The following is a 13,743-nucleotide window of genomic DNA, read 5'->3' on the forward strand; positions in this document are numbered from 1 at the left end:
AGAGGGGCTAACCATCATGTTTCGATGAAGGGGGAGCTCATCCAATGCGAGAGTGACTAACCATTATGTTCCAATTGTTGTGGGAGGTCACCAAGTGTGAGAGTGGGTAACCATCATGTTTCTATAGTTATTTGAAAGTAAAGGCTATAGTCATTTGCACAATTTAGGTAACTAGATTGGGAATTGCATTATAATTAGGATATACACATCTACAAAAGGAGTACTTATGTGACCCTTTCGTTTATTGTAGAGGTTTCATCTTGAAGTTAGTGCATATCCAACTTCATTAGTAAATGTGAAGACAAAGCATCTCTATGAAAGTACAAATTTGCTTATAGGAGCAATTACAAATTCTTTTTGCAATAGTGTCCATCTTGCCTATCAGCAATTCAGTATGTCCCACTACCCATGTAACAATGATACCACTCAATTATCATACCATTGGCATGTTTTGAGTATTGTTAGTGGTGAATTACACAAATATTTCAATCATGGGCTTGATGGGGATTGTGAATATTACTAATTAACCATAATCTACTATTTTCATTATTTAAAAACCCAATATTGACATGAAGCGATTAATTGCATTTATGGGGTAAGTGTTTACCTCATATAACAAGGACAATGAGTATTGTCATGGAGAAATTAATGATACAAATTATAATTTTGTCAAAACTATGTTTATCAAAACAATTTAATCTGTATGAAGATATACCGAGTATTAATAACTATATAGCACTATTATTGTGGATATATGCAGAGTATATACCAATATAATATTTAAGTTTAGTACATAAAATTAAACAAAATTAGGAGAAACTTTGGATTATCATGATACACCTATGTTTAACTTTCAAAGTTTTAAAAACCTATAAAAACAACCCTACTGTTTTATGAAAACTAAATAGCTTTTATAATTAGATTATCATGAGCATTCTGGGATTGCCAATGCTAGTGAAAAAATCACCTGGTTTTAACACTAATAATTAGATTCTTACCAAAGTGACCACAGAGAATATTCTTACTTGCTCTAATAATCTAATTATTAATTCACAAGAAGTACAACGACTGTTAATCAAATATATCAATGTTAATAATAATATCTAGACATGAGGTAATCAGTCACTCAACATTTGAATGACTAGTTTATTTACTCAAATAAAGATTGGATGCTCATTTCACTTTTTGCAGCACGGGGGGCTTCGGCAAACCTTTCAAATAACAAATGGAAACAAGGAAACCCTGGATGGTAACTTGATCATAGCCATAGTGTAATTTTTATTTTATAGATATCCTATGGACCCTGGACCAAGATAGAAGTTTCTAAACAAGAATTTTTTTGAATGAAACAAATAAGTGACCCCACTTCTGCTACAAGGATAAGACTACCATCTCAACTTATTTTGAAGCATGAACATAAAAACACCCATACATTGACTACATCTAAAATCCAATATAATGTGTCTGGCTACTTCGAAGATAGAAATAGAATCCTCTTCTCTAGTAATGCTGGACTAAGTACCTTCCATAAAAAAGTTCACAGTATACATTTGTTCTGTCAGGGGATAAATTGATAAAACTCAGTACACACCTAACAGAGAGCAAATACAAATCAGGGGATAAATTGATAAAACTCAGTACACACCTAACAGAGAGCAAATACATAAGCATGCCCAAACAAATTACCTGTTTGCAAGGTAACAAAATACAGTGTTATGCACTTTTGTTTGGCACCTTAAACCCTTCTTTGCAAAAGACAAGAAAAGACTTCAATCAATGATCTGGTTTAGTTTTCTTCCTAATTATAGCTTTTTCACAATGTTTCCTGCTGGATATCACCCCTGTTACTTTGGGTGCAAGTGATCATAAAGTGATTGAGACCTGAAGTCTATAACACGATGCTGAGTTCTAGCTTCAGTAGTTTTAACGCTAGGAACACTAATAGATTTGAATCACTACAAGAAACAAAAGAAATTCAATATAAAACCACTATAGGCAAAGCAAAAGTAGCTAGAAATATAGAATAGATGTTGTAACATACTGTATAAGGCCAATATTTCTAGCCTCATAGCTTGATATACAGATCTGAACTCTTCTCGGTATCATTTCTTGGAAATTTGCAAGTTATCTCAAAAAAATTTATCATTAAAAATCTCCCCCAACTTGGTTCTTATGAGTTATCTCTTTCGCTTCTTTATTTCTGGCTGAAATGAGATGCCACAGAGGACTCAGTTAACCACCACCAAAATTTACAACTTATATTGCAAAACCATGAAAATGCAATAATAATTATCACAGAAAACGACAAACTTTCTCACATATCTAGTCATATATATCCAGATTTGGTGTAATTTGCAAGTTATCTCAAAAAAATTTATCATTAAAAATCTCCCCCAACTTGGTTCTTATGAGTTATCTCTTTCGCTTCTTTATTTCTGGCTGAAATGAGATGCCACAGAGGACTCAGTTAACCACCACCAAAATTGCAACTTATATTGCAAAACCATGAAAATGCAATAATAATTATCACAGAAAACGACAAACTTTCTCACGTATCTAGTCATATATATCCAGATTTGGTGTAGCTCTATCCATGTAAGTCCTTAAAGAGTGATTTGTGATTTGCAACAATGTAAAACACACATACAGTAGAGTAGCTCTATCCATTTGACGTTCTGTCCTTTTTGGAGTCATGTACTGTCTCTTCCAATGGGTAAACTTGGCCTAACTCTGATTGCTCACTCCCTATGAAAATGTCACCAGAGTATGACCCCTTTCTCTACATTATGATATATAGCCCTTATTGCACATGTTGAAGACCTTTTAAGCTGCCCTTCACTTGGAACTCTCCCTCAATCTCTAGTCAAGCCAAAACATAACATTTGGAGGTATCTTGAACCACTGACCTCAGAGTGGTCAGTGGCTAACGCAAAAGAGTAAAAGCAGACAATCTTTTCTCTCAAATCACGATGTGCCCTCTTATGAAAGAGGAAAAAGATAGTTAAATATTAGGTAAAAAGAAGCCATAAACATTATAGGTGGTTAGGCAGTTCATTTAAAGGTAATTTGGATGTGATTGAAGGTGAGAAAGTGCAATACAAAACGAAGTTTCTTTCTGATCATCTTTATGCAAGTTATAGTTTGTGTCCGTTAAAAACATGCATTTCCCCATTTTGTAATGCGCATTTAGTTTCCATGTACTGAGAGCTATTTAGCAGATCTGACAAAACAAATAAGGATGTGTTCGTCCCTTTCAGATAATGCACAAATTACAGAACATCAACCTTATGAGGGTGTGCCAACACAACTGCATATAGTTGGCAACTGGTTACTACATATGTTTGTCAAAAACAATTTTTTTCTGAAAGCATTTGCTAGTAAAACATCTAGCATCAATGCAACAAACCCATGAAGCCAATATTAAGCAAGAGAGCACAGCCTTCAAGTGGAGAAGATTCCAAAGGGGTGTTTTGCAAAGTAACTGGAGAAATAGAAGATGAGAATTGTTGCGATGGCGAAATGCCATAGGTGGTAGAGGTCTGTTTTCATCAAAGGTATCTGGTTGTTTCCATTCAGAGCTAACGTGATGAAATACACAGTTGGCCAAACAATTATTTGATACAAAGGATAGATCTCATTTAGATTCTTCTAACTAGGAAACTAATTCTAACCAATGTCAGAAGATGGTCTTTATTGAGAGTCTTTTGTCCATTCTCAGACGAAACATTGGTCTTACCACCAAGTGTCCAATTAGATGTCCTGCTTAAATTCTAATCACCGTAAGAGAAAGAAATGCATTGATGTTTTTTAAGAGTCCAAAAATGGTCTATGCGACCGAACAAGAGATAAAATCTTAAAATGGTGTCTCATCCTTGAGAAAAACAAACCAAAACAAATCAGACTACATTTGTTAAACTGTCTGAGGTAAAAGATATTCTTGTTATCAAAACACTTTGCATTCTGAGTTTAGATGGACTGAAACTTTATGACTCCAAAAGATCAAAGATCTAATGTGGGAGGATCCAAGATGGACATGTCTTTGACATGAGGAAGTCACATTTGGTGTCAGGCTATAATAATATTCATTTGCTGATAACAAGGGTGATGGAACCATGGTCTATGTGCATGACAGATTGTTATTGCCAATCTATTGTAACTGTTTTTGAATGTTGTGGTTGAGACCTACTTGTTTAGCCCTTGATTGACTTGTCAAATGAAGAATCATGGTACTAAATAAGGTCATGATGGTTCTTTGGCAATAAGGTTTTGGGGTTGTATTGCCATCCAACAACTTCCATCTGTCTCTTGATTTGTGGCAAGAGAAAGTTGCTTGAAAGTTCCAGTTGGTGGAAGAGGTCGAGTTATTGACCTTAGGTGGGTTTATCCAGAAGACGATCCTACGAACAATTCAGAGGTTATTCATATTTATATTTTGTAAAAACATGAGATACAAGTAGGTGATAAGATAGCTGGTATGCATTATGTCAAAGACATTATGGAGACAGGATAAGCAAGGACAGTCCATTACCTTAGCCTTGTTCAAAGAGTTAGTGTTATCTCCCTACCTTATTTCACTAAAACGATAAAGTGGCACATAGTGTTCCTCTGATTCAGCACGTACCAATTGCACAATTGGTAGATCCATACTTTCAAAGATTTGCATGTGTATCTTTGCCTCAATCTCTAATTGATGTTGTCGTGAAGCAGTTGCTTCACGATATAAAACCAAATTTAAATATGATAGCATGTGACATTTGTGAGGCTCAAACCTATAACCTCACTATCAATCACCAAGTATCAACCGTTAGGATAAATTTTCTCAAGTTCCAATTCTCATGTGTATAACTATGTCTTATGCAGTATTGCATACATGGTCACTCAGATGAGCAACATGGCTGTCATGCATCACATGTTGTCGTGTCAAAGAAATTTGCGTGTCCGGGTGGAACCACTGGGGTTCTGAACCAGGAGAGTGAAAATAAGAGGAAGAAAGGAAAGAGTAGGAAGCCGAGCCGAAAGTAGCTTCCGCCCCTACCCATGAAGACGAAAATCGTTATAATGTTTCATAGATGTAACCAAATTAAGTGTGCAGAATAGGTTGGAAAGCCTTGGAACGCGCTTTCCAACGAGCTATAGAACGATGAAAACGGACGTCAGAGTTGAGAGTTATGAACAAAACACCCTACACAGCTAACCCTCAAACGTGGAAGAAGAAAGAAAGCCACTAGAAAAATCTCTATTGCCCAAAAGAAAGAGAACCCTTTGCAATATATGTTTCTTTGATTGTCCCCCCTTGACAATAATCCCTTCCCTTCTTATACTAAATTAACACTTTTGCATGTGGGCCATGTGGCACACATGTTGAGAAGCTATATAACGCACATGCAGTACATTAGATGGTTTCAACTATACAATATTTGTTCCAATAGAATAATGCATATAAATCCCTAATAACAATAATACTAAAGAAACTCAAGACTAGAATGTAAATCAATTCCAACGAGTTGAATCAGGTGGATCTCCAAGGAGTGTTGGGTCATCGAACCAAGTCGGGATGCTTGGTTGTAGTTGGGGCAAGTGTGGCATCATGGTGGCATCAATTGGTTGCATCACTATACAACAACGTAGCACATGTGTATCAAGTGGCAATCATACATTACATGCATTGCATGCATCATAGGCACTCACCCATCACATACATTCTTGTTCGAACACCTACATAAGGAGAAGGAAAAGATGAATGTAGGCATCTATCAATCAAGAAAAAAAATACATTGGTTAGTAATCAAGAGATAAAGCTAGCTCATTTTGAAAGTTTCTCATCTCTCAAGATAGAAGTCAAGGGTTCAAGCCAAAGTTTGGCAGAAACAAGGTGTTGTTCTTACAGCTGAATATTATAACTTAATAAATAATATTTTTATCATATACTCTTTGCTTCTTGAATTATACACAATCTCCATCTCTTGTCCATGCTCGTCTCTCTCCCTTTTCATTAATTAAGAACTCTCCTCGTTCATACCCTGGCGGTTCGACGCACATATCACAAACTCTACGATAACATGTAGAGATTCTAAGTGTTGGGAATAAAGGGCCATCGTGCCTTTTATTAGTGCACGAGTGTGAACGCACTCGTAGCACACTTTTGACTTGTATATACATAATATCTAAAAAACCAAAAAAGAGGTACACTCTTTGTACCCAAGACAGTGTGCATCTCTCTCTCTCTCCATTTGTCTCTCACTCAAACTCTCTCCCTCTTTGTTTTTGACCTAAACCCTAATCCTCATGCTGCCTTCACTAAGTTGCCCCATCACATTATAGTGTATGAGATGGATGTTTGCCCATATAGAGGGGTCTATGATACAGCCATCTAGCAATGAGAGTCGAAAGAGAGCCTTATAGAGGATCATCTTCCTATGAACATATATGATGGGGCTGATCTCCGTTCTTCATTATCCAATTTAATGGTATCAATTTGGATCACTCTATTCTTTTACACTTTGGTCATGTCCAAGTGTGGACAATCCAAGCTATATTGAAGCAAGGGTAGTGCATTAATATTTATCCCATGTGACCATCACTATTGCATTTTAGCATACCAACAAGGATGATCTCCAAGTCTACCTTAATTAACATAGATTTGCCTTTCAATTTAGCATTATCCACAAATAGTCGTATAGTTAGAAATGCCAATGACTGATTTTTTATTGTTGCAATCATAGAACGTAATATTCGTGTTCGTGCAAGCATTCAAATGTTTGAAAAGGGGAAAATGCATGCTCCTTTTTTTTCCTTTTTTTTCATTTAATCATTACAAATTCAGCTTACCCTAGTGGTAAGGAGTCATGCTTTTGCTGTCTATGTCTTGGGTTCAATTCCCAATTTTCTCATCTCTCTCTCTCGTTAGCACCATGTCAATTTTCTCGTCTCTCTCTCGTTAGTACCATGTCATAGCAAAATTTTATGTTAGTGTTATATTAGTTTTTTCCTTTTCTTTTATCTTCTTACTATTAGAAATAAGCTCAACCTAGTGGTAAGTAGCCATGCTACTATTGCTTGTGTTTTGGGTTCAATTCCCAACTTTTTCATATCCTCTTGCTAGTGTCATGCCACAATTTTATGTTAGTGTCATGTTCCTTTTTTTTCTTTCTTTATTATTAGAAATTAGCTCACCCTAGTGGTAAGTTGTTATGCTACTACTACCTATGTCATGTTTTCTTCATATTCTCGAATATACGTTTTATGAATTTTTGAACGTTTGATTATAATTTATAATGACATATTTTGATTCAATCTCTATAGTTCATACTCATTTTTTTGTAAAGTTCTAAAGTGAGGATGATAAAGATGTCTTGATTCTTAAGAAGCATCCCAAAGGTATGCATGTGATACAATGCAAATATTGCCACCATACATATGTTGGTGGTTCACAATGGATTAGAGTCCACTTATTGGGATTGAGAGTGAATCAATATATAATATAGACCATAGTCAATCCAATCCAACTTTGAGATGATTTACCATACACGTTTAATTGCATCATTCTCGAATGCGAATGCACGTATGATACGCATGGTTCATTCTATGGTTGCAATATGTAGTTATTTTTGGATATCAAGGAAACTTTGCATTTTCTTGAAGTCCATCCATGCTCTCGTGGGGTTTGTAGAGACAAAAAAAGATTCAGTTGATTTTCATGTCAAAGGGCCAATGTGACAATAGAGAGATACTCTGGTCATTGAATAATTGGCATCAAGTTTCCTTCCAAAGGAACTTAGACGATATCAACAAAGTCAAGAATGTTATCTTGCTCTTGAATGGGACAATGTGTTGCAGGCTGCGGAGTGTTTTTTGAATCATCCTTATGCATAATGCTTCAAACCTAGTATTTGATATTGGAGTGTGCAAATCCTCTCCTTGCTACGGTGTTTACCTTATCTAGTTTATTGAAAGATCCAAAAGAGACATAAATATCAAAGGATGCAAGCTTATTTTTGACAAACTTCCATTTGTGAATCTCTACTTGATCATTTAGAATCCCTTAAATAGAGACATTCCCAATCTAATACACAAAATACTTGAGGAACTTAGAAGTCTCCTCCCTTTCCACACAAATATATCTAAGGCGCATGAAATTGCATGAGGAACTTGAGGAAAACTATTCTTCAATTTAATGAAGTTATTGTACGAAAATAAAAAGCATCAATGTGATTATGCATTTCATCATATATTGGATCTCACAGAACTAGTTGGTATCAGCTGAATTATTTGTTACATAATAATGAGAAGTATTGTTAAGAAGGCGTACCTTCGTCTCTGAGCTTGGAATCTGTTTTTGAGTTTTCTTTTCCCTATTTTGAGAAATAGAATCAGTAACTAATGCATGTGATTCATCCTTTGGTGAAGCTTCTTCCCCATTTTCCAGCTTCTTATTATCATTTTCCTGATCATCACATTCTGGACAAATGTAGAGGTCCATTTTTTTCACTTGTTCTTGGCTCAGGTTCATGCATGTAGGATGGAACCTGCATCATTATGCACAAACATAATAAATCAAACTTGTTAGAGAAGGTAAGAATTAGCCAAGTTCATATAGAAAGATAGAACCTGTTTATGTATCAATCAACCCATAAAAGATCAATATCACAAATCATGAATATCCAACAGTACAAGAATTTTACACTAGTTTTTCATAAAACAGTGATGGGTTTCTACATTTATATATACAGCAAAGTTATTATATGAAAAGGCTAACCAATAGCGTGCCATTTATTGGTTAAAACTTAAGAAACTTTATCCCATTGAACTAGCTGTTATAGCTCCCTATCTCCAACATGAAAAGGCAGCAGCTAAGGATCTACAAAAGGCTAAACAAAATGCAATACAAGAAACTCATAACAATCCTTCTTATATGCATATTTAAGTTTAGGGCAGTCCATTTGCACATCACATTCCTAATCATCTGGTTACTATGACTATTGATAAAATAGGTTTATATGTATGCTGACACTTTTAAGTCACAGATACAGAGACTTTTCATGCTAAAAACTGTATCCACAAGGGAGAGAGAGGATATGTTTATACTTTACAAGATAATAATAATAAGTTACAAAGTATGCACTAGCAATAGAAATGCATGAGCATGCTCAAACTAGAACACTATCTTACTTTGTAAGATGAGAGAGCATAGCATTAACTGAGTGGCCTATATATTGGCTGCTATTTTATTTGAGCAATTTCGCATACATCAGTTTCCATTATGGAGCAAGCCTTTGCTCGACTTTACTGATGTGGACCCTTCAGAGACAGTTGTGCATATACAATTTAAAGACCATGGACAAGGTGGTTACTGTTTGATCAACATTTAACAGAGTCTCCTCTCTAAGGAGTCTTAGTGGACATGATAGCTCAAGAAAATTTGGAACAGCCATAGATTTTGATGATTGGCCACATGATAGATATGGTTCAAATAATTCATGCCTCATCCGATTGTCCATGCTCAGATGTGAGTAGCCCCAATACTGATTGTTCAAGCTGGGATTTGGGGCCTGCCAATGTTAATATACCCAAGCCAAGCATTGATATCATCAAAGCGTTTGGCAAATCCGGAGGCCCCATAATGGTGATATGTTCAAATGCATGATCCGTTCCACTCATGTGACATGAGTATAGATGCACTATCCCAATTCCTATGCAGCCTTCATGGACAGGATTGGACAGAATTGGAATAGAGAAGAAAGTGATAAACTATATCATCAAACTAGATATAGAGATGACATCAATCAGCCTCAGAAAAGGGTGCGGAGGATTGTTTCTGCCAGTTGTAATCATAGGAACATTGTGATGTTGAATCAAAGGAGCATTATGTTTGTAATCCAGGAAGCTAGATTGCTCCTAAACAAGTAAGTTAATATACCAACTGCCCCAAAGCCTGGTGTTCCGTTCAGTTTTTCTTTAATTATAACCAGTTGAAGAAAATAAAATAAGATTGAGCTCAAATCCTAAAGACCACAGTAAACAGTTTTATTATAAACTGTAAACCCTAAGCCTTATATCAATCATATCATTGGGTGGGTGGAATAGCCATCCTGCTGACCATTGAGATTCTAATATTGGTATCAAAGAATCATTTCTTCTATTGTGGTGAGCTCACCACCACTGAGAAAACACTTGCATGGAGAAATGTTTGGCTCTGATGAAGTTGATCAAGAGGCCTTGAATCTATATTCTACAATCATGATAAGCAGATAGTAATGATTATGGCTAAGAATCTACAAATCATTTTTCAACATGAACTTATACAAATGTGAACCATGAGGGATGAATCCCAATGCAGAGTTATCCCGAGTATCCAAATGTGAACCCATGCCCGATATGAACAGTCGACTTATCCAAATGATAATTGCATAGTTTACATTAAAGGGAATTGTTATTATAATCTGGCTTATGGAATCCTATAACTATCATGGAATAAAGGCTTGGAAGGGATACCATTATTAGAATTCCTATGAGATTGCAATGAGGAAATGAAAAAACCCAATAACAGCTAAAAAGGAACTTGGGATGACAGAACGAATATGTGATTATGATAAACGGAATATGTGACAGAATGAATATGGAACAAAGCAGTTGCAAGGCAGACAGCAGGAAGTAGTAGCAAAGACAGATGATGAAGATGCATAAGGTGAGCCATGGCAACAAGGTAGTTTGGGATCATGGAGCAATGATGGCTGCAGCACCATAAAATTCAAGTTCTCTCACAAGAGATGTTGCTGCAGGGTATCAAGCATAGGTAACAAATAAAATAGTTCCCCCACAACTTGGGAACAGGTGTGTTGAACTTGGTAAAGCTTGATCCACCCGACAAGTTGGAAATGGGCAGTCTAACATGACAGAAGAGAGATGTGAACAAAAGAAATGTACGTTAACATCTATGAGAGACGAAACAAAAATAGGTTAGCATCTATTGTAGGTGACTTGAGATTATCCATACTGAAACAAAAATCAAAGCTTAACATCCATGATCTTTATGTGAATGATCTTTAATATGCATGAGAGAAATTACAAATGGCAATGATTCTTGATATGGTTTTGCAAGCATCATGTGCATAACTACTACATATGGCATAAATGGTGGTGAGACACGATTAGTTTGTGTGGTGGAGCAAGAAAATAATCAATGGCAAGTGTTTAGCCTAAGCCAAGTTTAATGCTGTGCAACATATAAAATATTAGTGTACTGAAGCCCTAGTTTCATCAATAGCTGCATCAAAGTTGTAACTACAGCATTAATAGGTCTTAGATTTCCAGTAATGTTCGCATATGCCAAAGAATAAATTTTTTTGCAAACTGCAAACCAGTTTCGATTTGAATGGTTTCGGTTTGACAATCTAATAAACAGTTCAATTTAGGTTTGATGATTTCTTAAATGGTTAAGTTTAATGGGTTTGTAGTTTGGTTTGGTTTAGGTTTCAAATGTTTTTTAACAGTTTGGTTTGATTTCCAAACCAGACCACTGCTTATCGCTGGCTGTGACTTGTATTCAACGGATTTACAATCTTTGAACATAAAAATATCCAAGATTCGAACTTACCTCATCAGAGCAAAAATATGAATAAGATAACCCATGCTCAAATGCATGTGGTTATAATCATGCAAGACAAATATACATGCATGAACATGTTTTCGCTTACAGCGAGAAAAAAATGAGGTACTTATCAATCATTTATATTGCATGATGCATCTCCTAGATTTCCAAAAAGCAAAAGAGTGTATTTACCAATCCTTGCAAGATTCGCATTGCACCATCAAATCGTCCGGATTGTAGGGCATTTCACACTTACAGTATCTGGATCCCAAGACAGTCAAAGGGTAAAAGTGGAAAATTTCCAAGCTCTTAATTAACAAGACTGGATAGTAAATTAAGAAATCTGAGGTTAAGTTAGTAAGATGTTTACACAGCCACTCTGTCAGGAGTGAATGCTCCTGTGCTAGCTTTGTAGTCAAATCTGCAAAAGTAATCCTCAGCGCCAACACTATCGAGTTTTGTATAGCTCTTGAAAGTGTGGACGGTGCACTTTCCTTCCACAGTGTCCCCACTTTGGATATCATAATGGTCCGATAAGAAAAGCTCTTTTGCGCCATGAAACTGTCGACGTCCTCCCATGGACTCCTCTGGACGGTAGTACCATCTCACGTGAACTTTGATATTGTTTTTGTGATCAGCTTCAATCTTCTCAAGTCTTGCAACATAAGGTGGATTTTTTGGGTCCGAAGCTCGTAGCAAAACACAGTCACCAACTGCTTGCATCATCATCATCAATTTCATAAGATTTTGTTCATTGATAAAGTGTGCTTTCAAAAGGTCTTGGGTGTTTTTCAGAACATATTAGATGCTTTTTTAGGAAAAAACACATCCATGAGATAAGAGGCATATTGAACTTTCAACTGAATAAATATACGAAAAGTCAACATCCCAAAAATCTTTTTCCTTCTCTAAACCAGTTCAATTGTACATGTTTATCTTCATTGCGCTCATGTTTTGTGAGATATATATGCATAAAACCCCATAGTTTCACGGTGTAATGTATTTTTACAGGCTAGAAATACAAAAGACAGACATTGAAGAATCTTTGACCTTATCTAATCCAAAAGGATAGTATATGTTGTTGGTCATAGAACTAGAATTTGTGAAGTTTACATAATTTTTAACTGAGAATACTATGGATGACATAAGTAAGAGGTATAATGTATTCTTAGTGCCTAAGATTCTTTACTCGTACATTCCAGCATCTTCATTTCCCTTGCATATTATTTATTTATCTTTGTGAAACTATATTTTTGGTACAATTTGTACACAAACGTGAACCAACTGAAATTCAAGAATAACCATGGCAAAGACCTCTACTAGGTAGGTAGTAAATAGATTGGTTGAAAAAAAACAGGTTTTTTAGAGTGCCTGTCTAACGATAAAGGACTTGTACATCAATGCAGATATTAGGAATTGAACTCATGATCTCAGGGAAAGGAGATATTTTTTTCAGATAATGAGTTAAAGCAACAAATCGGGATTCCTATTCCTCGCTCACGTGAGTGTGTCTCAGTTTCGAACCACTTCGTCAAAGAAAAAAAAATCCAGACAGTGAAGGACTAATCAGGATATCGGAATTCAGAAAAACTGGAACTTTGCAATTTGCTCCAACTCTGAGCAAGCTCTGCAACAATGTAGAATTTCTAGCAGACACGAGTTTCCTTGGATACTGCAGAATTTCGAGGGATTTGTTTCTCATGCAAAAGAAGAAGAAGAAAAAGAACAGAAGGAAGACGAGGAGAGAGAGAGAGAGAGAGAGAGAGAGAGAGAGAGAGACTTGCCTTTAGCGACCTTGTGAGTTCCTTTGATGACGTAGGAGTCGAGGACCTTCTTAACAGGCTTGGATTTGGCCATGCGGGAGCATGAGAGAGGCCCCCGACAGAAGAACAGAAGCTGTTAGGGTTTGGAACACTGAACCATAAGGGAGGAGAGGGCTTCTGAACGAAAGAAGAAGAAGAAGAAGAAGAAGAGAGGGAGAGAGGGGGGGGGGGGGGGGGGCGGTGCTTCGATTCAAAATATGAGTTGACATCATCCCATCCATCCATCTCTCCTACTACATACATGATACATCTACATATGTATGTATGTATGTATGTATGTATGTATGTATCTATCTATCTATCTCTATTAATTAGTATTGCTAAGTATAGTTA

At 36.1% G+C, this 13,743-nt stretch overlaps 1 protein-coding gene across 2 annotated transcripts; it reads right to left on the bottom strand.

The window, feature by feature from the left end:
• Nucleotides 1-2,340: 2,340 nt before the first annotated feature.
• On the bottom strand, nucleotides 2,341-13,524 carry LOC147865467 (chromatin remodeling protein EBS-like). 2 transcript variants are annotated; one of them, XM_087318284.1, is made up of 5 exons: nucleotides 13,372-13,524; nucleotides 11,958-12,300; nucleotides 11,780-11,848; nucleotides 8,309-8,525; nucleotides 2,341-2,439 (listed from the first exon to the last, which is right to left on the bottom strand). In XM_087318284.1, the coding sequence occupies exons 1-5, from the start codon at nucleotides 13,442-13,444 to the stop codon at nucleotides 2,413-2,415; spliced, it is 729 nt and encodes a 242-aa protein (XP_087174410.1). In that variant the 5' UTR covers nucleotides 13,445-13,524; the 3' UTR covers nucleotides 2,341-2,412. The 2 variants fall into 2 exon arrangements, with proteins under 2 accessions (XP_087174410.1, XP_087174411.1); XM_087318285.1 differs by lacking the exons at nucleotides 2,341-2,439; nucleotides 8,309-8,525; nucleotides 11,780-11,848 and having other exon boundaries at nucleotides 11,954-12,300.
• Nucleotides 13,525-13,743: the final 219 nt, after the last annotated feature.

Source organism: Azolla caroliniana, unplaced genomic scaffold (genome assembly GCF_043228905.1).
Source record: "Azolla caroliniana isolate FFs.n. ecotype wild unplaced genomic scaffold, voAzoCaro1.0.p SCAF_4, whole genome shotgun sequence".
Taxonomy (NCBI): Eukaryota; Viridiplantae; Streptophyta; class Polypodiopsida; order Salviniales; family Salviniaceae; genus Azolla; species Azolla caroliniana.